This window comes from Hetaerina americana, unplaced genomic scaffold, assembly GCF_022747635.1.
Source record: "Hetaerina americana unplaced genomic scaffold, ioHetAmer1.1.p SCAF_9, whole genome shotgun sequence".
Lineage (NCBI taxonomy): Eukaryota > Metazoa > Arthropoda > Insecta > Odonata > Calopterygidae > Hetaerina > Hetaerina americana.
Genome location: NW_027287538.1, coordinates 5,796,191 through 5,821,349, shown reverse-complemented (window position 1 = coordinate 5,821,349; position 25,159 = coordinate 5,796,191). Strand labels below are relative to the sequence as shown.

The following is a 25,159-nucleotide window of genomic DNA, read 5'->3' as shown; positions in this document are numbered from 1 at the left end:
TCCACGAGGTTAAAGCCAACTTTTAAACACTATGATAAGTTCCGATAAAACGTATTGTCGCGACATCTCACGCAGTTTCTTGGGATTGATCTGATGTGTATTCACCCCCTGCCACACACTTGACCGGTGGCTTCCCGGATGCTGAAAACATTTTACATCTAGATGAATGTAACTGCTCACGAAAGGGGCCAATTGGAGTTTTGTGTTTGGGAGTGCAGAACTCGGTACTCACGTAAGATGTCTAGCCTGACGGATTTCTCCACAGGCTGTGCCAGCTTGGTGTTCGACGCTTGGCACCTCAAGATGGCATCCAAGTGCCGCCTCCGGACGTCCTTCACTTCGAGGCGGTTGACGGACACACCGCCAGGTGGCCGGCCGTCCTCCACCGAGACTCCGTCCACCAGGGCATCCCCGATGAACCAGGACACGGTGGGCGGAGGCTTCCCTGCAGCCGCCAGATGGAAGAGAAGACGGGTGAGTTTCATTGAAGCCAAAGACATGGAACGTGGGAAAGAGAAGGACAAACACCCAAACACTTGTTGACGCTTCGAGCGCCCGAGGTGTCTTCTTCAGTAGTGGGAATGTTGTCGACTGATCGTGCCCTCTGTTGAGGGAGCGACCACTAGAGTCGACGGCAAAGAGATTGGAATGATGGACCAACTTCAATGAAAACATCACGGACTATTAGTAACCAACATAGTAGTACATGATTTGCATACAATGTGTCAGAAAAATTGATTAATGTCAGATATTACTACATTGCCTCGAAATTCTTTAATCAGTCCCTTTAGCGTGAGCACAGTTTTGCCCTTGCGGCTTTTCCACGACTTGGAGGTTCCCTTGGAAGGTGGGAGGTCCTTAAGGGTCCTTAAGGTATCAATCTTCATCCCAATATATCTCCTGATAAATTACCATGGTACCCGCGAACATCCTAATCTGACTTTTTCACTTCGCGGTTCAAATCGTTAACAAAAATAAAGAAAAGTAACGGCCCGATTACACTTCCCTGAGGTACCCCCGAGTTGACTCCTATACTGTCGGAACTAGCGCCGTCAAGGACTACCCTCTGTTTCCGCTCTGAAAGAAAGTCTTCAACCGAATTTATTGCACCCTTGTTTATACCCGCGACCTTTAATTGAGCGGGTTTTTTGTATGAGCGGGTTTTCCTGAATCCGTGTTGATTGTCACTTTAAAGTTAGTGTTATCAATGTATCTCATTATGGAACTGAAAAGTATGCGCTCTAAAATTTTACAACACATAGAAGTGAGAGAAATGGGCCTGTAATTACTGGGGTCCTCCCCTCCCACCACTTTTAAAAGTAGGCGTTATTTGCGCGGTTTTCCATTTCATAGGGACCTTGCACTCTGTGAGGGAATTGTTAAATATAGCTTCGAGGTACTGGCTGAGGGGTAGGAATAAAATGTTTTATCACCCTGGCTGGCATTATTTTGGGACAATGGGATTTGTTGGGTACACATTGATTGAGCAATTTGACGATTGCTGGTTCGTCCGCTGTTATATTTACCTTGGGTTCAGTGTGTGTTTTGTGAGAAACGTGGTGGCAAATCAGCCGTGAAACGCTTCGCTACAATATATTTAGAACGTTAATTTTTCCCTCACTGCCAATTGAATCATATTCTTACAAATCCCTAAAGTAAGCCACGGTTTGCTTAACCCCTTTTACTTCCCTAACATGTGAACAGAAAGCTTCGGGGTCAGTACTCAACTACTAGCAGAGTACTTGACGTTTAAAGTCTAGTAAGGCGCTACGTAATTGTGTTTTGGTTTCAATTTTATAGGATCTCAAGTTGCCCACATGGGCCATGACCTGCAGCCTAGAGCACTTCGTGCCCTTGGTCGCCATCGCTCTCGTCACCTGAGGGACTCCGGTGACCAGACAGGCACACGTTGATCGACGCCTACGCGGCGCGCCCTTTCACTCAATGAGACCATCACTCGGCGGATATTTGAACTACCAATCACTAACGTTCCCTCCCTTCCCGTCCGCTGACGAATGTGCATAAACAGTCGATTAGTATCTATTTGAACTGTTTTTCCTTTCCAGATAATTATCATCTCATTAATCTCTATCGTATAAATAAAATTAATTACTTCTATTTCTAAATCATATGAGTTCAATAAAGTGAGGGCGGAAAAGCATATAAATCATAATGTAGCTGTATTTATCACGGTATTGAAGTTTATGCCAATTCATACCAAGATTTTTGTGACAAGGATGTTCGTCTATTAAACAGTCATTAATGACCGAACTGAAGTTACTTGTAGAGAGACAGACCCAGTTTAGGACTATATCCCATGCTTCAGCACTCGCTATGCGCATGAATAAAATGAAGCTGAAGGGCCGTTTCGTGGGAAAATGGTGTATATGGTCTGCTTCATTGGAAGCAGAAGTACTATGGCAAATAAAATGAGGTAATTGCACGATTGACCTAGTGTTAAAGGCGTGAAATTAAGCTATCAATATCGCCTATTTTTACGACTGTAACTCTAATGTAATAGTAGAATAGATAGGTTCGCACTCCTTATTTTAAACGAGAAGAATGGGCGTGCCTCGGAGGATTTTGAGGTGTGGTGTCGGATAAGTGCGGTTTGAAAAAAGGAAAGGAGAGCAAGTGAGGAAGTCCTAGCTAAAATAACAGGAGAGGATTCATCTGCATCTGCACAATACCCCACATGCCTCCGCAAGGGCATGTGACACGACCCTCGATCCAAAACGCGTTCAGGATTCATAACGAAATCCGCAATTCCGTCGCCTCGTTTTATTTTTTAACAGTGACAGATGGCGCTCAGCTCGATCGTCGTAAAAAAAATGCCAATCCGACGTGGCGAGGGTCAAATTCAATTCCCTTTAATGGCAATGGCGTGACAATCCGAGAGAAGAAGTGCCCTCCCTCACGAATATGATCGTGATAACCGAGTACTTTTTCGGTGTCGGCCACGCTGAGTGCGATAAATAATCACTGCAATCATTCGAGTATTACCCTTGTTGAGTTGCCCAGTGAAGGTGCCCTGAGGAGCTCTTTTTCTGGAAAATTGGTGAATTTCGACGACTTGCATTTCGGGGTCTCATCCAGTATTTGGCTCCAATTTACTCGGACAGCTTTTATATGTCATTAATTCGCTATCTTTTGGAAAACTATCCGTTTAGAAAATTTTACTCGTGATGACTGGCGCAGTCACAGTAGCCGTTTCGTTTTCCCTTTTCTGTTTACGGCGCAGAAAATGTATCTTTATTTCACCAGCTGCGCTGGGGCACTACAATGCGCTTGGGTCCTCTATGCTCGACATCGAAATAATTACTCCGCGATCCACCAAAGAGGTGATTGGCAAGGGGTGCGAGCAATAGGTGGGAAAGGTAAGTGGGTGATAAGGGAGGATAGAGGAGAGGAAGGGGAAAGGGAAGACATCTAGTAAAAATCTATCAAATAACGTGCAAATACATGCTGAAGGAAGAATCATTTCAAAACTAGGGTTGATTCACCCAATAAGTTGGTTATTTTTGACTCGAAAAAAGGGTATACTATATAATGAACCACAACCATTTATACCACATGCTATGTTATATTTTAGTGCAGTGTGCAGTAAGTCCTACTGCGCCGCAGTGTGCATTTCTTTGTTTATTTTATTGATTTATGTACCCTGCAAGCCACCGCTAGGGTGTGTGGCAAGGGATGAATGCACACCAGACTAATATTTACCCGAACATGACCCTACCGCGGTCGGACAATGCTATTGGGATCTCTTATCGTTCGTGGAAAAAATGATATCTTAAATCCATCTGTTATGCACTTAATCTCTTTAATTTTATCGACATGATCTCTCCTTCCGATTGGGGCCATATCGATTAAAATATCAAGGAAAAAGTATCACAAAGAGGAAATACGGATTAAATTGGGGACAAAGACTTCTGTGGTCAGCGTGAAACGTTTGATGCAAACCTAAATCTTTGAATAAATCCACCGGAAAGGCCATATACGAGGGTCATCCGGAAAGTAGTACCCGTTCGTGAAATAAAGACACAACAGTAAATATTAACAAACATAAAAAATTTTATTTGAAAGAGGATACTTTAAACTACTTCTCAACATAATCTCCAAGCAAATTAAGGCATTTGTCATAACGTGTGACAAGTTTCTGTATTCCTGCTGCATAGTCCTTCGCCGCCAGCTCATTGAGATACGCGAGGGACCCATCTTGCACAAATTTTTGCATAATGCAGATGGTGTTTAACAATTTCATGAACAATTGTTCGAGAAACATTGGGAAAATGCTCACAGATGTCATCAATTGTGACGCGCCGATCGTTCCTCACGAATTCGTCAACTGAGCTCACCAGTTGGTCTGTAATGACAGACGGTCTCTCCGAACGCTCATCGTCGTGTGTGTTCCCCCTCCCCATGTTGAAGTTGCGACACCACCGCCGAACAGACGACTCGTCCATTACATTGTCTCCATACACCTCCTTTAATTGGCGATGAATATCACATGGGCGAACGTTTCTTGCATTGAGGAATTTAATCACTGCCCTCACTTCACAACTGGCGGCGTTCTCAATTTTTTTAAACATTGTAAACAATCACAGAAACAACACAGGCAATGCTAGCGTCACGCAACTTGGCTCAGAGAAGGCAGACAAGCCACTGAAGCTATCTGACCTCGTCCAGCGGCTACTCGCGTCGTCAGCACTTCATGCGGCACGAACGGGTACTACTTTCCGGATGACCCTCGTAATTTTGTCCCTGCTGTCTGGCTTTCCAATATGGAACTGAAATTTCTTTCCACGATGCGGCTAGTGAAATGAATTAATATAGATCTGCGTTTCGACTGTGTTCTAATCGCGAAACATTTTATTTCGAAGCACAGAAGTATTTTGCGAACCAATTTCGCCGTAATTTCTTCAGTACTAAAGCTCTCTTTTTTGCGCAAAAAAATTTCGGAAACTAGCAGAATTTCTGTTTTTAAGTCGGCCCAATCGGACGCGTACAGGCATTCCTTTAATCCTCTGTAGGCATTGAAAACGTCTACATTTAATGTTTCACTCCCGGGATTTCGTCCACTGATCTCTTGTCCTTTTTCCTTCTTTTGCTTCATAATTGACAAGCACCGTCGACAGTTGGTCTCGTTCGATGGAAATTTCCCCTCGAGTCTCGATTCTCTTAACCTACTCATGGACATATTTTTCAATTCGAAATCTTCCGTCGCCTACCACTTATCATCCGGGGCATTATGCGTCTCCAAGCACGCGTGGCCCCCCACTGGCGCTCCCGCTTTGATGGGATGTCGTCGTTTCGCCGTGAGTGGCGCCTCTTTTGAGTACTTCTTAAGAGCTTCGTTCTCTTTATCCATCCCCTCGAAATTCTTCACGTTCATTCCTTTCCTCAAATTAATTGGCATCATCTTAACTTTTCTCATTTTTTATTTGATGCAAAAAAAATGTTTGTGTGCAACAGCCTTTTCCCTACAGAAGTTGGGCATGCATCGGCAAAAGTTGTATTCGGGTGTATATTTTTCGAAAGAAAATAAATTCGAACGTAAAATTGTCTCTCATCTCGAATACTTTTTCAATGTGAAATCATATTTCGGGAAATTATCGACTAATATTCATAAATATGTGCCGATAAAATTCAAGCGTACTAATGCGTCGGCTAAATCGAGTGGCTATCCGATGATACAGGGGTACTTAATGATTTTATGAAATATTGAATGAATGTAAAACTCCAATAGCCGTAAACAGTTTACCTTTCTAAACAAAGTACAAATGAAATTAGTTGGCTGGCGCCACAAGTCAAGAAGGGGTAAAAGGTAAAAAAAAAGGAGAGGATAAGAAGGGTGAATACGAATACGCGTATTTCGGCCACAAAGTAGCCCTCTTCAGCGTACTGAAGGGTAATCGTCACGACAACACAAGTCGAAGTGAGCTGAAGAGGGCTACTTTGTGGCCGAAATACGCGTATTTGTATTCACCTTTCTTATCCTCTCCTTTTTTTTTACCTTTTACCCCTTCTTGACTTGTGGCGCTAGCCAACTAATTTCATTTGTACTTTGTTTAGAAAGGTAAACTGTTTACGGCTATTGGAGTTTTACATTCATTCAATATTACTAGCCGTAAGAGCTCATTTCTATCAATATTACTTATGAAATAGATAATAATTTATTATTAAGGTTTATTAAGTAATGTGAATTGGATGCCGGAGTAAGAAACAAGTGAGAGATAAGTTTCCTTCCCTTGTTTGATCATTAGAGTCGAACGATGAAATGGAGGTTTGAGTTACGAGTGGATAATTTGCAGGAAGTGTTTGGTCGATATAGACACTTCTGGGAAATGCGGTCATTCACATGAGAACACTGGGAGACTCGATATTAGAAGGCCACTTATTGAAAAAATGTACGAATATGACGGTTTGAAAAATCAAGCACGCGTTTATGGAGAAGAGAGAGCGGAACGATGCACTCTTGAAATAACTATTAGAACCCCAAATGCCGGTATATTATCGCAAGGGGAGAATGGAATCAATGAGAAATATTAATTCCGTCTTTTTGTTCTAACGGTCATTCATTGGGTCCCGTCCAATTTTCCTCCCCCCCTTCCTCCCTCTCCCTTCACCCCTATATACACCGGGTTTCCTCGATTCGATTACTTGTCAACCTCGCGTTGAAGTTGTTTTTCTCCCTTCAGAGCACTGAAGGGCGCCACTTTTTGGGTTCGAAATACGCGTTCCCGCTTTGCTCACCATTGTGTTTCCTTAGTTTTGAAATGACACTTTGCCGTCCCCCTTATTTTCCATTTGTTTCTTTTTTTTGACAGAAGGGGTTCATTTCCAACCATTTTCGGATTTGACAACGCCATCAGGGCAGTGTCCACTTCATATTCCGAGTGTTGCATTGCTATTCTGTCGAACCTGAGTGAGTGAGTGAGCGTTTGCAGTATTCCCCCCGGAGTAGATCCCTGGCCGCCTGGATCTACGAGTATACACTCTTATTTCTTCGCAATCGCAAACCTATTCCCTCCATTCCTTGTTAGCACGTAAGCGGTTAAGGTAGCCCAGAGCTGGTCACTGGTGACGGAAGAACTTCCCCGCGAACCACTTTGGGCCAACCAGTGTAACTGTGTGTGTGTGTGAGTGTACTGGTAAGTTCGCGAATATCGTCCTCGGCATTAGGATTGATTTCCTTATAAACCTATTCGGGAAATTTCACCTCCATTTACGTAAATATGAGTGTCTCAATGTTTTTTGAATATGCGTCCGATATCACTGGCGAGGGATTAACTTTCCCCGTTAATCACCACACCAATCTCAATATTCCCCCTTTTTTACTTCAGTAGTGGTGTAAAAAAACCCTTGACGACTTAAGGAATCAATATAGTCAGTCTAAAAAGAGGCCGTAGGAAGCCTCAATTCATCCTTTCCATGAATATTGTTGTACATGCTAAGTTTTGGACCGAAACGTCACTACATATTTTTGGAAAAAGGATTTCATCTGTGGAAATTACCTGTTCGGAAAATTAGATTTGCAATGGCGGAATGTGGATATATCCTCCCTAGACTTAACCCGCGAAACGTTCCCGCGATGGGGGCAGCACTGTGCAACATTATCAGGAAATGCTTGGCCTGAGCGGCCCTCTGGTTTTTGGAATCCCTCGAGTGAATTGGAATCAAGGGTCAATCAGGTCTGGGAATCAACCAGGTCTGTCCAGAAGTAGTAGAACTTGTTTTTCCCCGGATAGACTGACTGGTGGCCTGCGGTTTCTCTGGCTGGGTTCGAGGGGGGGGGGGGAGACTCGGGAAAGGCTGGAGGCAATTGGCTCCCAGCCTTCGTGGAGTGCGAATCACTCATTTTGCGAGACCTCCATAACCTCAACTCATCGCGCTCCGTAGTGAACCGGTTATTTGAATAGCGCTACGCCATTAAAATTTTGCGTGAAACTGGATAAAACTGGGAAAGAGACTGATGGCATACGCAAGGCAGAGTCTTATGGTGATAACGCCAATTGGTAGATCGGGTGTGTTTTTGAATGGCGCAAGTTGTTTGGGTCGGGAGGGTAGAGAAGATGTTTGAAGAAGCCGAACGTTCAGGACGACCTTCGACCTCAAGAAGTGATGAAAATCTTGCGAGAGTGAAGACTTGGTTGGACAGTGATAGCAGATTAAGTGTTCGCATGGTTCCTAATGAACTTGGAATCCCTAAAAGTGATGTGCATCGACTTGTGACCGAAAACGTGGGCATGAGGAAGGGTGTGTGGGGGGGGGAGTTAAGTGCCGCGAGTGCCTTCGGACGAACAAAAGGAAACTCGCACGCGGATCTCTGCCGAGAGCTTCTCGACCACATGAGGAGTGAGGATCCAAATGTTTTAGACAATGCCCCACCAGACCTTTTCCTCTTCTCCCGCCTCAAATCCGTGCTGAAAGGACGCCGCCATGGCTCAGCGGAAGCGTTACAGCAGGATGTGACGAGGGAGCTTAGCAGCATTCCGGGCACCGTCTTCCAGGTGGCGTACGAGGCGTGGAAAACCCGCTGACAGTGGTGCTTGGACGCACAAGGGTGCTACTTCGGAGACTTTTGAGTGCATGCATCAATTTTGGCAATAAACATTTCGCAATCGACTCAGTCCTACTACTTCTGGGTCAGACCTTGTATGAGGGCTTCGAGCAGGGGCGTGGTAACTTCATCATGCTTCCCTGCTCGTTCCTGATAATCGTGCCAACCGCTCTCATGTAACTGACCTGGTAAAGGTTGATTGATAATATTCATCATTCCGAGGAAATATTTATTTTTTGTGATTGATGGTTGAGGCCGAGACTTCGTGGAAATCCATTGCTTTTACTTTTTATTGAAAACCTGAGAACAGTCCAGATGCGATATTATTCGAAGAAAAACCATAAATGCTGATCCTCAATTTATGAATCCAACGAATTCCTTTAATGGCGTAGGAATTCCTGATACGTCGACGGAATGGATTCATGGAAAATTAAAAGATGGCATTCGGTGCGCGGGGAATGCCGCCGCACCAATATTGATTTTTCGATTCTTTCGCGTGAATGCTTCGCGCATTTACGTATGTACATGGCTTTGCTTCAAGTGAAGACTCCATCTTCGCATTTTTTTTGTTTTTTAGAAATAAATTTATTTATTTTTTGTGATTCTGTCGTTGATTTATTGTTCGTTTTTCTAGACTGGTTAATATTGACACCATCCATGATCGAAGCGAAAAATGCTTAAAAAAGTACGTAGCTGAGCTCTCAAGTGTTTCGCGCAGTGTTGGTGTGCCGCTAGCATTTCTTGTGGCGATTTTTTATTCGTGTTCAGCTGTGAGGAGTGGTTTTCCGATTGAAAGGTGACGCGTTGACAATATTTGCATTTTAGTTTTAGAATAGCTCATTGGAATTCATGCGATGAATGCATTCGTCCGTCAACCTGTACTACCATATTGCATCCGTGCCTTGTTTTTTTAAACATGATAAAAAACCTTTTGTCTGTTTAAATTATTTATTTCATCATATAATTTGTGAGAAAATGCTGAAATATAATGTTCCTTGGCACGAAATAAATCTAAATTCTAAGAGTGAAGAATATATTTATTGGTTGGCGATTTGGGTTAAGTGTTGATGCTAGTTTCCCAGAGAACGTATCCCAATAAAAGCGTTTTTGAATGGTCACCGTTGCCAAGTTCTGAGAAACTGTCGGGGATTACCTCGTGAGAGACCCATTTGCGGTAAACCCTTCCCTATGCGATCTTTTCTCTCAATGGCGGCAGTGGCATGTGTGTTCCTCTTATGTCCCCCTTCCTATGCAATTGATTGTCTTCTCGATTCTAGTCTTTGAAATCGTCTTTTAAGCGTACTACGTGGTCTGTGAAATAAATACGCGAACTGGTGTAATCTGGCGGCCACGGAGCGAACTATAGTCGCACCCACTAGCGGCGCTAGTTGCCTGAGACCCAATGAGCCGTCTGTGCTTGGCGGATCGTCGAGCTGTGCGTATGGTGCCAGTTATGCTTATAGTTTCTGTTGTCCTTGTTTTTTACTTTTTGTTGAAAATGGAAATTCACGAAATCGCGGAGCAACGAATCAGCATCAAGATTTTGGTGACTTGCGGTAAAAGTTATCAAGAAGTTACTGAAATCTTGGCAATGTTCTGAAGAAAACATCCGTTTTTAAGTAGCTTACACGTTTTAAAGATTGTCGTATAAAGATAGTACCAGCAAACAAAAACAAAAACATGGAAACTATGTGTGTGTGTGCATATATATATATATATATATATATATATATATATATATATATATATATATATATATATATTTTTAAGGTAATCTACCGGTTAAGGTAGGTTTTTGGATGGACACAACTACCAAACAAATATTTTATTTCTCCTAACAAAACACAATATCCATCATCCTACTCTATATCAGGTCCCTCTTCATCTCCGCGTACTTTCTTCCTCCCTTCATCCCGTCCAACATCCCTATCCTGTTCCTTCCCTTTCCTCTTTTGCCCAACATTCTACCCTCCATCACAGTCTTCAACATCCCACTGCCGGTCATCACCCCCTTCATCCACTTTTCCTGCCTCCATAGGATTTCTCCCAACAAACCCCTCTCTTCGCCCACCATACCAAGTACTTCCTCATTTGTTTTCTTCTCGGTCCATTTCACCTTCTCCATTCTTCTCCACACCCACATTTCAAAAGCCTCCAATCTACGTCTATCCTCCTGCTTCAATGACCACGTTTCCGCGCCGTACATAGCTACGCTCCATATCAAAGTTTTTACGAGTCTTTTCTTAACATCCTTACTCAAAGTCCCCGTCATCAACTCCCTCCTCCTTGTGAAAGCCTCTTTGCCTAGCGCAATTCTTCTCCTTACGTCCCTACTACTTTGACCGTGTTGGTCCAAAACACTACCGAGATACGTAAACTGTTCTACCTGCTCTAGTTTTTGCCCTCCTATTTTAATGTTAAGCTTGCCCTTTTTCTTTCTAGAAAATCGCATAACCTTTGTTTTCTTAATATTGATTCTCATCCCATACCTGTCGCACTGAATTTCCAATTCACTCAGCAATGCTTGCAGCCCCTTGGCTGACTGACAAACTAAAGCTTGGTCATCAGCAAACCTAACTGATTTTACGAATCCCCCGCCCACTTTCATTCCTACCTCGAGTTCTTCCCATGCCTCTTTGATCATTTCCTCTGCATACAGGTTGAACAGCAACGGTGATAATGGGCAACCCTGCCTTACACCCCTTCCTATCACTGCCCATCCTGACTCCCCGTTTCCCACCCGCACCTGAGCAGTCTGAGACATGTACAGGTTGCGGATTAGCCTCCTTTCCCTCCAATCTATTCCTATTTTCTGCAGAATACTCATTAGTTTTTCCCAATTCACTCTATCAAACGCTTTTTCGAAATCTACGAAACAGGCAAATACCTCCTGGTTGTGTTCTATATTCCTCTCGATTAATAATCTCATTACTGCAATGGCATCACGCGTACCTCTCCCCTTCCTAAACCCAAACTGATCATCCCCTAAGTAATCATTTGCCCTACTCTCTATCCTTTTGTTTATGATCCTGAGAACAACTTTAGCTGCGTGGGATATCAAACTAATTGTCCTGTAGTCCTCACATGACGTGGCCTTTACCTTTTTCGGAATCGGAACTAAAACTGCTCTCACAAAGTCTTCCGGCCAGATTCCCTCCTCATAAATGCTACGGATCAGCCCATATAGCCTCTTCCTCCCACATTTCCCTAAGCATTTTAAAAGTTCCACGGGAATGTTATCTACCCCCACGGCCTTATTTAGTTTCATCTCCCTTAATGCCCTTTCTATCTCATTGTCTAGTATGCCTGGACCTAAGCTGTCTTCCTCTACGTCATTTTCTTTTTCAATGTCTAACTTTGTAGGTCTGAGTTCTTTACTATACAGTTCTTCTATATACTCCTTCCATCTCTCTTGGATCTTTCCTGCGTCAACTATTACCTTACCCGCCTTATCTCTAACTGTTAGCATAGCTCTTCCTTTCTTACTTCCCGATAACGATTTAACTTTGCTGTACAGCGCACCGAATTCACCCTTCCTCTGCAGACTTTCCATATCATCGCACTGCGTCTTCCACCATGCGTCTTTTGCCTTATTTGTTGCCCGCCTCAATTTATTGTTCAATTCTTTGTACTTCATTTTGCCTAATTCTGTATTTATATTCTTCCATTTTCGCCGCCCATCCATCTTTGTAATCATCTCATCCGTGATCCATGGTTTCCTAGTCCTTTTAGCGTTAACGGTTCCAATAGTGTCTTTTGCGGCTTTAGACAACCCTTTCTTGATCATTTCCCATTTTTCTTCGATAGTACTAAGCCCCATGCCATCCTCCATGATTTCCTCTACCGCCTGTTTGTATTCCTTCCTTTTCAACCCATTTAATGCTTCTACATTCCATTTTCTAACTCGCCGCCCCTGCCTTATCTTTTTGAAACGTACGCTACATTTCATAACAACTAAATTGTGGTCTGAGTCCGCATCCGCCCCCGGGAAGCTGTGGGAATTTATCACACTGTTCCTAAACCTGTGTCTAACCAGGATATAATCTAGCTGATATCTTCCTGAGTCACCTGGCATTTTCCATGTATACCTGCGTCTTTTGTGGTGTCTAAACCAAGTGTTGGTGATGACTAACCCCTGTCTCCTGCAGAACTCAACTGCTTTCTCCCCGCGGTCATTCCTCGTGCCTAAACCGTAGTCGCCCACCTCATCACCATCTCTTCCTTCGCCTACCGTCGCATTCCAATCCCCCATCACTATCAAATGTTTCCCTGCAGGAACACACGCGATCATGTCCTCTAACTGATCGTATATCCTATCGACCTCTTCTTCCTTATGGTTGCTCGGTGGCATGCATACCTGAATAATAACTAAGTTCGTCGGTTCTGCTTTTATCTCCACTAGTAGTATTCTATCCGTTACCTGCTCTATGTTGACTACGCTTCTTCCTACCTCTTCATTTAATACTATGGCAACCCCTCGTTGGCTCTCGTCCCCACCGCTGTATATTATTCTATACGTATCACTCCAGTAATCCCCGCTATCTTTCCATCTCACCTCGCATAGACCTAAAATATCTATATTTCCCCTTTCCATCTCTCGCTTAACATTCTCCAATTTCCCTGTCCTCATCATTGTCCTAACATTCCACGTTCCTATTCTAACTAATTTTGTCTTCTTCTCCTGCGTCTTCTGTCCTGCTGCTGCTGGTTTTCCCCTGCAAGGGTTTCGTGGGATGACGACCGCGGAAGCCTTGCCTCCCCCGCTGCCGGGCACGACACACGGCCGATTGGGCCGAGCCCCGTGGTTGCCAGGACTCAAAATATCTCTATTGTCCATCATATTTTTCTAGGGAATGATAATTGAGGTGGTTTCCCGTTGCCTTCCTCAATAGTGTTTTTAACGTGACACCATCACTTACTGGCCGCCCCACTGGGGTCAGACGCCATTGCAGCCGCCTCACTGAGGAACAGACGCTGCGTGGACTACCTTTCGTCTGGCTCCTAACCTTCGATCTATCTGGCATGGGTGACCCTACCAGGAGCAATTTTTATTACTCCTGCCAGCACAGCTCTAGGGGTCATCGGAACGCACAAGCCCTTCCACCACGTCAAGGTTGTAGTCCGGGGAGGGATATATATATATATATATATATATATATAATGTATATATATATAATGTATATATATATAATGTGTGTATATATATATATATATCAGAAAGACATTTTATTTATTCAATATATACATATATACATTCGGGTGTATTCTCTCGAGTCAAGCACCTGCAGATATCCAAAAATTTTTATTTTGTTATCAGGTGCAAAACAAATAAAGCGGATTGTTTATCAACACGTGAACATGCCACATACAATTGACCATGAGAAAAACATTGGTTTTCTAGAGTCAGACCACAAACACTCAACGGATGGCCTTGTGATTTGTTTATCGTCATCGCGAATGCAACACGAATAGGAAATTGTATTCGTTTAAACTCAAGGGCCATATCTTTTGGGATCATAGGAATCCTCGGAGTGAGAAATTTTTCATATTTGGATTATCCTTTGAGTAAAGTAGCGTGAATGACCTTGGTCATCAGTTTTTTAAATCACCAAACGCGTTCCATTGTATAGTTTTGGTTGGTTTAGGTTTCGAAGCATCATGACCACCAAGCCAATCTTCAGCTGTAAATTGAGCATTGTTAAGCCAGGCACATTCAAGGAGTTTCAGAGACATTCAGACGGATACTTGGTGACTTCGAATTTGTTTGTTACAAGGTCAATAGATTTGAATGAATGCAGTGTACCAACGATATGATTCTGAATTATGAATATCAATGCGAACATTTCAGAGCGTAAAAATCGTTCGCCTTGATCATGGCGAATGATTTTTACACTCCAAAATTGTTGACTTGAAATGCATATCAGGAGATGACTCCGTTGAAAGTTACTGTTGCGGCATCCCCCGCAGTTTCTTTCGCATCTGATTTAGGAAGTTAAAGTCATCTACATCTTTGCTCTTAGACGCCAAAATATGCTCTCTCACTAAATCATTTGTGATTTTTGTAGTTATCAATGACGTTCCGGAACACTTCGTTGATGAGCTCATCTTCCGATGAAACGAAATTGCAAAAATTCCGAGGAAATGAAATCAATCCGCTCGATTTGTCGGCAGGAGCACGGCCATTACCGATAGTCAACAATCGCTTGAAGAATTCTTCAGCAGATGGATCATTCAGCAATGCAACTCTTATGTTTGTTGTCAGTTTAAGTTCCTTAACATAGTGCCACGGATTTGATGATTTGAGGCAAGCGTTTATGTCATTGGCAGCAGTCGATCTTGGAATCAATGGCAGTGTTTGACCGCCAGACAGTAAAATCATTGCGCCACCGAAGCATCTCGAGTCATTGTGCAGATCTTTCGAAATGCTCGGTCACGTGCTTCCAATGCACGATTGTGCGCTATCGTGCATTCGTCCCATATGCTGGTTTTAGATGCTACTAAAATTTTGGCCATTGCGGACTGTTTCGACATGTTTCATGTCACTTATTCAGAATTTTGTAGGTTTAATGGCAACTTCAATGCTGGATGAGCGAGCCGTACGGTATCCTTCCAACAATGTGGCCGCTATGCCAGAAGAAGCAACTGCTACAATTATATCCGATCTCGCAAGAACAGTGTTCAAAAGCAATGATATGAGGAATGTCTTCCCAGTTCCACCAGGGGTATTCTGGAAATATAAGCCAGCATTGACATTATCAATTGCCTTCATTAATACATCTAATTCTTCCTTCTGTTGGGGGTTCAGCAGGGTACGATACGATACGATATTTTACGATACGATACCTTTTATGTGTTCATAAACCCAGATATCCTTAACGGAGTCTCTCCACTTTGGTTTGGGTGTTTGTGTCTGTAGTTGGTCGCTGGCGAGGCAGTAATATTCCCGCAAGCCACTACAGAATGTTATTTTGGTTGAGAGGTTGTGGTCAGCCACTGTCGAGGAATTTATTTTCCCACAAACCATCGCAATGAATTCAGTTTTCATTCCGAGACGAATGATGCCAAAGAAGAGCATCAGTAGAAAGCACATCCGGGTCACCAGGAACCCAGTCACTTTGCTTCCGACGCTGAAATTTTGTCAATGAAGTGATACGATTAGATATTTTACGATACGATGCGATACTTTGACGATAGTTACACCGTCATTCTGCTATTCTGGGTTAAGACGAATCCAAAAAACCGATTATCATTGAAATGGACGATACGATACGATATTTTACAATAAGGTACTTTTACGATATGTTAATGGTTATTCTGTTAATATGGAATGAGTCGCATCGAAAAAACCGAACATCATGAAAATCGGTTCAACCGTTCTCGAATTATAAATGGTGTAACTAAAACGATTTAAGACTTTCTTATTAATATATATATATATATATATATATATATATATATATATATATATATATTATTTATTAGGTAATCTACCGGTTAAGGTAGGCTTTTGGATGGACCCAGCTACTAAATAAATATTTTGTGATTCCTAACAAAATACAAAATCCAGTATCCTACTCTACATCAAACCCCTCTTCATCTCTGAGTACCTTCTTCTTCCCTTCATTCCGTCCATTATCGCTATCCTATTCCTACCCTTTCCTTGTTTGAACAACATTCTCCCCTCTGTTACAGTCTTCAACATCCCACTGCCGGTCAATACCCCCTTCATCCACTTTTCCTGCCTCCATAGAATTTCTCCCAACAAACCCCTCTCTTCGCCCACCCTACCAAGTACTTCCTCATTTGTTTTCTTCTCGGTCCATTTCACCTTCTCCATTCTTCTCCACACCCACATTTCAAAAGCCTCCAGTCTACGTCTATCCTCTTGCATCAAATACCTGTATATTATTCTATACTGATCACTCCAGTAATCCCCGCTATCTTTCCATCTCACCTGGCATAGACCTAAAATATCTTTTTTTCCCCTTACCATCTCTCGCTTAACATTCTCCAATTTCCCCGTCCTCATCATCGTCCTAACATTCCAAGTTGCTATTTAAACTAATTTGATCTTCTCCTGCGTCTTCTGCCCTGCTGTTGCCGGTTTTCCCTTGCAAGGGTTTCGTCGGATGACGACCGCGGAAGCCTTGCCTCCCCCGCTGCCGGGCACGACACACGGCCGATTGGGCCGAGCCCCGTGGTTGCCAGGACTCAAAATATCTCTATTGTCCATCATATTTTTCTTGGGAATGATAATTGAGGTGGTTTCCCGTTGCCTTCCTCAATAGTGTTTTTAACGTAACACCATCACTTACTGGCCGCCCCACTGGGGTCAGACGCCATTGCAGCCGCCTCACTGAGGAACAGACGCTGCGTGGACTACCTTTCGTCTGGCTCCTAACCTTCGACCTATCTGGCATGGGTGACCCTACCAGGAACAATTTTTATTACTCCCGCCAGCACATCACTTTGGGTCATCGGAACGCACAAGCCCTCACATGACGTGGCCTTTACCTTTTTCGGAATAGGAACTAAAACTGATCTCACAAAGTCTTCCGGCCAGATTCCCTCCTCATAAATACTACGGATCAGCCCATATAGCCTCTTCCTCCCAACTTTTCCTAAGCATTTTAAAAGTTCCACGGGAATGTTATCTACCCCCACGGCCTTATTTAGACTTATTATTAACTAATGATCAAATTAATCAAGTAATGATCATATGTCATCATGAAATATACATTCAAATGAAATTCTGAAGTTATGGAAAAGTTTCTTGAATGTGAGTGATGAGAGAAACATGCGGCAATATATCGCCACAATTTAGCTGCATGCCTGGGTTCGAGTTATCTAGAAGAATGTGGGGCCTTTTTGCAATATTGCTTTAACTTAGCATGAAAACCTAATGAAATCATCTTAACTAGAAGCAAACTTCTTTTTTACTGACGATCATATGATTTTCCCCGTCTACTAACGGGATTCACTTGTATTTTTAATTAACAAGGTTTTATTTTTTTATGCATCAAATAAATTTATGACGACAATTAAATTAAATATTTGTTAGTTAGAGGTAATTGCTACAACTATCAACTTGGCCTGTGCATATACAATTTAAACGTTCATTATTATTTTTTTCTGAGATGAGCAACGTCTAGATCAAAAACCCTCTTCATGCCTTTAAGTAAGCATAAAATTAAAAGAACTGCTCGCGATTGTGCATCCAGCGGTTAAGTATGATTTTCGTTGAAATAATCTTCTGTCCACTGAGGACAAATACTCTCCGAAGGAAAAGTATAGCATGAATTAATGGCGATTTCTTAAGTTAAAATCAATTTTTCGTTAATTAGGCTTTACTCTTGTCGGGCGTTTGCTAGTAGAACGCATTCAATGACATCTTTGCACACTCTAAAGCGAAATGTTGAAAGCTACCAGTTCGGAGGCAAAATTTATCATTCCTTGGAAAACTTAAATATTGCGCAATAGTTTGCGCGAGTAATCTGCGAGAGCCAGTCTTAATTGCAGAATTCAGTGAATTTTATGTTTTTCAAGGAAATCACGCTAAATCCCATCTGGATAATTATCGTGTCGCTCTAAGTCTCCACGGAATCTTATTTCGATACGCAAGCCATGAATTTCCTGCCGCCGGTTGCTTGGGAACGGCAACCTCCGCCTGTCGCCACGGGGATGATCCTGTCTGGTTATCCGTTGCGGCTACTGCGAGTATCCCCCGCGGCAGCCGCGGTGGTCACCCACATGGCGCGCGTGATTTAAGGCGGCTGTTTAATGTCCTGGCGATTAAAGAGTGTCGCAGGGAAACCTGTCCTCTTCCCAAGCCTGAAACTTGGACGTAATTTGGCGGGGGGTGTGATCTGCCTTGTGTAACCACCGCAGGGACTATAATCTTCCTCAGGAATGACGTTGATTTAAACGCACGGTGTTTCTCCTTAGCGGGAAGATGCATTGTGAGGATAATTGGTTCTTGAATTATGAAAAATAATACCTCGACAAAACCAGGTATCCAATCAGTCCGTATCTCAAAGACTTCTGCGTAATGACCCAAAAATATCGGAATATGTACAGACAAGGGTTTGTTTCCTGTCACAAATGAAGCGGGGCTACTGAGGGTTGTTCTTGAAACTCCGATTCACTTTGTCGGAAAAGTGGTCCGTTTACTTTTTTCAAACCAGGAATTATCGATTCAAAGAGAATAGTCGCGAGAGAATAGGATGTCAACCGACAAAAGTGCCGATTTATGCTTATTTGTTGACCTGGCAATAATGGCAAAAAACAGAGCATTGCGTGAAATGGATATTATTATATTTATATTTATTGATAGTGGCGCAGGATTACGCGCGTCGAAACGTGGGATAAGAAGGAACGGCAACGTAGATCTTGGGAAAGTTGACGTCGTCATGGTTTCGAGTACTTTAATAAAAGAGAATACTTAGGTATTTGTGTAAGTAACCTCTCAACGCAAAGGGGTGTTTGGTATTATCGAGGATTTATTCAGTTTTGATTCAGAATATTGGTGATAGTGTTAATACTTAGCTATAAATTGCTTGATTTCAGAAGATAGATCTTGATGGCGAGCACATAGCTGGACAATATGGCGATCCTCTTCAAAGAAACTCGGCTTCATTAAACGGGTGGTGGGGAGATGTGATGAGAAAGTAAAAAAGAGGTGCTATTTCGTCGTAGTTAGGCCACATTTGGAATATTCCGCGAGTATTTGGGATCCTCGGGGGAAGCGTTGGTGAAAATAATTAGATAGAGTCCAGAGAAAATCCGCTGGATTCGTCAAAAATTGCTGCGATAAAAAACGAGTGTGAAAGGCCTTGAAGGGGGAATTAGCGGCTGGGAGCCACTTAAAGATATGCGAAGAGAAGACTTTAACAAAGGTTCAGAAGAAACTAGTTTCACAAATGCTACTTAAGGCATTATTATTATGTCCCCACACTATTTAGGCAGATTAGACCACAAATGAGATAAGATAAGGGAGATAGAGTCCAGTATAGAGGGAGATACAAATACTCGTTCTTTCCCCGGACGGTCGGGAATCATAATGGTAATAAACCAAAGTCACTATAGAAATATTAAAGACATATAATTTACAAGTCAGAACAAGATTAAACGTTGCGTAGACATAAGGCATATTCGTAAGTGTAGATGTACATGTTGGTTTATAGTTCATGTATTTGCTTGCATGTACATATCTGTATATCGGCTTGAGGAATACTTAATTCAAAGCAAAGGTTACTCCACCCAATAAATTGGTTATTTGTTATACGAACGAGACTTGTTAAGGTGACAGAGCACTAATGGAAGATGATTTGCCATTGTGCGTATCTCGCCAAATATTACCCTACTGCCTCCGGTCTTATGTTTACCATGTGCTCACCATTCTTACACGTTCACTACTTTTACTCCCTTATCACCATCCATTTTGCTCCACCTTTCTTCCGAAGTTAATTTCGATTCACACAAATAAACTATGTGATAAAACTTTTCGGATTAAAAAAATGTAATCTTCCAAACATTGAAATATGGATATTTTTTCGACCTGAATGCCAGTTGTCAAAGGAACGAATTGAACAATTTAACGGAATTATTTCAACTACAAAATTGTTGATTCCCTAAACATAAATGATTAATTTTTTTAATGGAAAATGCGTGCAGTGCAGCTGTGAATATCATAATGCAAAAAAAAACTTTCAGGCACGCGTGGGTGACCAACCAAGGTTCAAGCAATTGAGGCAATATCAAAAGCAAACAAAGTAAAATGAAACGAGAGAGAGGTGGTGCGAATCGATGCATTCACCCTTTACTCATTCTATGTTTGTCGTCGCTTCTCATGCATCTGTCAACGAGCAAGTAGAGAGGTTTTTGAAAGGATTAATCTCTAAATATTATTTTTTCGGTAGTTATACGTATATTTGAGGAATATGCGCCTGTTTTATTTTTCAAAGGGTTAAGTGGAAACATGCGGCAAATTCCTGGTGTTTTTTTCCTCCTTTTCGGAAGTACAGTGCTCTCGTCAAATAGCGTAAATATCGTATTGAAGGGGTGTTCTTATAACTTTGCATCGGAAATAGTAGGGCTTATTTGTTCTCTCTTCTTGAATTGGCGTTCCTATCCATAAAAATAACACAAGAGTACTCTATATGGTAGAGTAAGAATAGCAAAAGAGTGTTTTTTCATCGGGAGGGGATTGGTAATTGTATGGTGATAGTTCCGACGATAGTCATCATTTGGAATATAAATATACAATATAATTTGAGTGTTTCTCTGTCAATTGTGCGTGTACCATAATTTACAAGGTCTGTCCCAAAAATATGTGGAATGATTCATTGCCACCGATGCAGATGGCTGGTGTGGGTTGATATGTGATGGGATGGAGCAATAAATATGCAATAAAATTGTGCATTAAGCTTGGAAAGTTGGATTCGGAGGCAATGACCATGGTTAAGGATGCTCATGGAGTTGGATAAATGTCACAAGTGATGATTTTCTTCTTGCACGGGATGTTCTTGGAGGGTAGAGAGTAGGTTGACGATTAGGAATGCCCTGGTCATCCATCTACTACACAGTGTGATGAAAATGTGTAAAACGTGAGATACAAACTCAATTTTGATTAACCCCCAAGTGTCAAATTGTTAGCAGAAGATTGCAATATTGAGAAAACCACAGTGCATTGCATTCTTATAGAAGATTTAGCCAAGAGAAAGGTGTGCCAAGATGGTCCCCGAGGTGCTGTGGGAAGACTGCTTGTGTGACAATCTTGCCTTGGACCTCTTGGACCACTGTGAAAGTGACCCGCATATTTTAGAATAGGTGGTTACTGGTGATAAGACATGGGTATTTAAGTGCGACCTCAGTAGAACCTCCTTTTAGTACCATATTGGACCACTGGATTATGTCAAAGAGGCCATGAGGAGGTGGCTGAACGAGGGTCCTGTTGATGCCTTGCAGGTAGCACACCACAACTGGCGGAGGCGCTGACATTGGGGTGTCGATACTAAAGGGTACTCTTGAAGGTTTTAAAGCAATTTATCCTTTGATATTTTTTCCCCAGCTTCTTATTTTCGGACAGACCTTGTTGCCTTTTAATGTTGTCTTTTAATTCTTATTTTTGGACAGACCTTGTTGCATCACAATAAATAGCATGTATATTCATTATTGGCTGTCATTCTTGCAGTTAAATTGGTATAAGTGGGTTTGTATAAACATGTACCTATGGATATCAATATTTTTCTATGTCTATAGGTCATTGATTTGTAAAAGAAATTATGGAAAAGATATTTCTAAATGATTTCGATGAAGAAATTTGTGAAAGAGGGAAAAATTGCCGAAATTGCAACGAAAAAGAGAAGGGGTGATCTCGCTAAACCAGAACTTTACTCTGTTAGGTAGATGCAGAATTAAGCAGATGTTTCCTGCTCCTTGAGTGCCCAGGCATATTGAATTGGGACATTACATGTTTCGTTGTGAGGAGATAATGATAGCCCCAAAAATAACTAATGTCAATATTTCTTTTAGTAATAATTATTTAAAAGATTAAAAATGGCAATTTAATACGCTTGAACGACCGTGTCGTTAACCAAAACTAAAACAGTTAAATCCTGGTCATAGGAAATATGCTTTCGAATCTTTTATCAAAGATGATAATTATGCACAGCATCTTACTTAGATTTTAGGCACTTTAGAAATATCACATGCCATAAAAGTGCGAAAAAAAGGGCTAAATATGTAATGAGTCGTCGAAGTTCCTCTGCGAATTGATGTAAGTATTTCGTATTGCAGATCAATGCTGGGAAAATAGGTTTATTCCTCACATTCACTCATTACGTAATGTAGTCCTTAAAACGCTGTTTGAGAATCAGAACGAAACGTGAACATATCAAACGGATTTATGCTGAAGAGAATACTTGCCCAACTGTCGCTTTGGAGTGGTCACTGATAATTTGCTCACTTCTGGTGATACGGGGTAAATTGACCAAGCTTGTCCTTCTTAGCATAATTTAAAAAAAATGGAAAAGAGGACAAAAACACTTGCAAAGGTTGAAGAATTCAATACTATCGGCGCGATTCGAAATTGGATGAATTTCATGAACAGAATAGACACAAATTAATTTTACGATTTCAGGCAATGGTTTATTCTATGCGAACGAAATCATTTACTTTGTAATTCCACACACTTTATTTATAAAAAAAACACGACCCAGGTTTCGACGTTGAACGTCATCATCAGGTGGTCCTCATAGAAGCAAACTTGCTATATATATAACCTCTGATAGAGGGAGAGGGGTTGGTCCGAGAGGGAGGTTGGAGGGGTAAAAAGGTTACAATGTAGCTGGGAAGAAAAGAGAATTACATCTTTTGACTCAGCAGAGTGGTAGGTCAAGGAGTGGGGAGTGGGAGGGATACAAAATTTCGTTGGCAAGTTCATCTTTCCAACGGACACATTTCAACATTTCTAACTGCTCCAAAGCATCGAGCCTTTGACCTTTTTCTTCAAAATGAATAATTTTTGTCACAAAGTCACTTTAGTTGTCACTTTCGTTTCAAGGTTTATTCTAACTTAAGCCGCTGGACGTAGTCTGGTTACTCTGGAAGTTTTTAATTTTTAATGTAATATTTGGCTGAATGTTGACATTTTTGGTGGATTATGTTCGTGTTATTCTTACCGCCTATGGCGTAGCAATCGAGGACGACGTCTTCTCCCTCGGAGAGCGGCCCCAGCACTGCACCCGTGATCTCGTCTTTTGAGGGTTTGGTGATTCGGACGCCAGTCGGCGGAACTGTCGAAAGAAGACAAATATTAATCATTAGAGATAACGCAGGAAAATTTCTTTAAACTATTCAGACATATAAAAAGAGAGGTATTGATAACTTTATTCTTGCCTGGAATCATAAAATTTACTTGCACAAAAGTTACGCGAATAAAAAAGTAAATATATCGGTGACAATTTTTTTCCTTGCGTGCATTGCGTGAAGTTCTGAATTCAAACCGTAGGTCACATTTGCGCATGATAGCAGATCATATTGGTATTGATAAGATAACAGTGCGTACACCATTGTCACTGTAAATTCGGCGATGCGAAAGATCTGCGCTTAACTCGTCCTCCCGAAGGTCTTTGGACGGACGACCAAAAGAGCAGAGTCGAGTGTGTCTGTTGGATAAGACCTTCTGCTACGGCATCGGGACGATTCCCCAACCCCCACACAGTCCCGACTTGGCACCAGCAGACCATTTACTATTTCCGGAAGTGTAATCATCCTCTAAGGACACCACCATTGGACCCTAAGTGCCGTCAGAGATGCTTACACGCGCAACCTTGAGGACCTTGCGCCTACCATTGCCTGGCCTCACCTGCGCTCACATTCTCTGCCTGGCCTCTGCCGAGAACAGACGTGCTCGAGCTCGCTCCCTAGAACCGGTTCGACCCTACCTGAGACTACCTGCGTGCCTGCTGATACTTCTGTACCTCTGTGTTTGTTCTTCCCTAGTGAAGTGTAGTTTAGTGTTAACTTTAATTTTGTGAAATAGTTAAGTTTATTTAGTTTTTGTGTTGCTTGTTATTAGTTTTTAATAGTTTGGTGGTATTCCTAGTGGGTACTCGTAGTGGCTTGCGGTGGTTTTTGTCCGTCGAATCTAATTGGTTATCGGTGAGTGCTTTATTTTCTTTACCATCTTTTTTCTTTCCTTTCTTTACTATCTTCCAAAGCGTAACTTATTGATTGAGGTAAATTTAACTAACCCCTCTTAGAAATTTTAGCGTAGCGTATACAAGTTAGCTTTTGTTGGGAACTCGTTTGTTATTTAAGATGGCTTCATCTAGGTCCCCTGTTGCCATGCTCGAAGGCACTGGCGAATGCGCGGCTTTAAGGGCCCGTATTGTCATGCTGGAGAGAATGGTGCGGGAGCTTCGATCGGAGATCGCTGGCCGGAGGACTCCCCTCAGGAGAGACGGTGCTCGGGGTGGGAATACGAAAACCCGCCACGCCCATATGGGTGCACGGATTCGTCCGAATGCAACACGTGGCTGGGCGATTAGAGACCTACCCCGTGTCCCATCTCCCAACGAGGGAGTGTCTCGCGTCCGTAGGTCGGACGATTGGAGGGTCGTCTCTCGGGGCAAGGGGAAGGTAACGCTGCGGCGTGGATTGGACTCTGCGGAGGCAGATACCATCCCCGTCTCCAACAGGTACCAGGTGCTCTCGGATGACAGCACCACCGTATCTGCAGCCCCTATCCCTACTCCGAGGGCACTGCCTATGGTAAGACGTCAGGGAACGGGAAGGGAGGGAGTTGTAGTAATAGGTAGCTCGAATGTCCGTCGTGTAATGGTTCCATTGAGGGAAAGGGCGCGCCGCGTAGGCGCCGATCAACGGGTGACCGCCTGGTGTATACCAGGCGGAGGAGTCCCTCAGGTGACGAAGGCAATCGAGGCGGCGGTCAAAGGCACGAAGTGCTCTAGGCTGCAGGTCGTGGCCCATGTGGGCACCAACGACGTCACGGACCGTGGATCCGAGGAGGTCCTCCGTTCCCTTAGGGAACTGAACTCCGAGGTGAAGCGCGTCCAGGGCGTCGAGGGGGTTCGG

General features: G+C 42.6%; 1 protein-coding gene across 1 annotated transcript in view; it reads right to left on the bottom strand.

The window, feature by feature from the left end:
• The window catches only part of LOC139699004 (nephrin-like), an 874,868-nt gene that overhangs the window by 110,925 nt on the left and 738,784 nt on the right, over positions 1-25,159 (bottom strand). Inside the window, exons 4-5 of the mRNA XM_071597999.1 lie at positions 23,242-23,355; positions 233-445 (exon numbers count right to left, since the gene is read on the bottom strand). Coding sequence (XP_071454100.1) covers positions 233-445; positions 23,242-23,355 — 327 coding nt within the window. The remainder of the gene's footprint in view (positions 1-232; positions 446-23,241; positions 23,356-25,159) is intronic.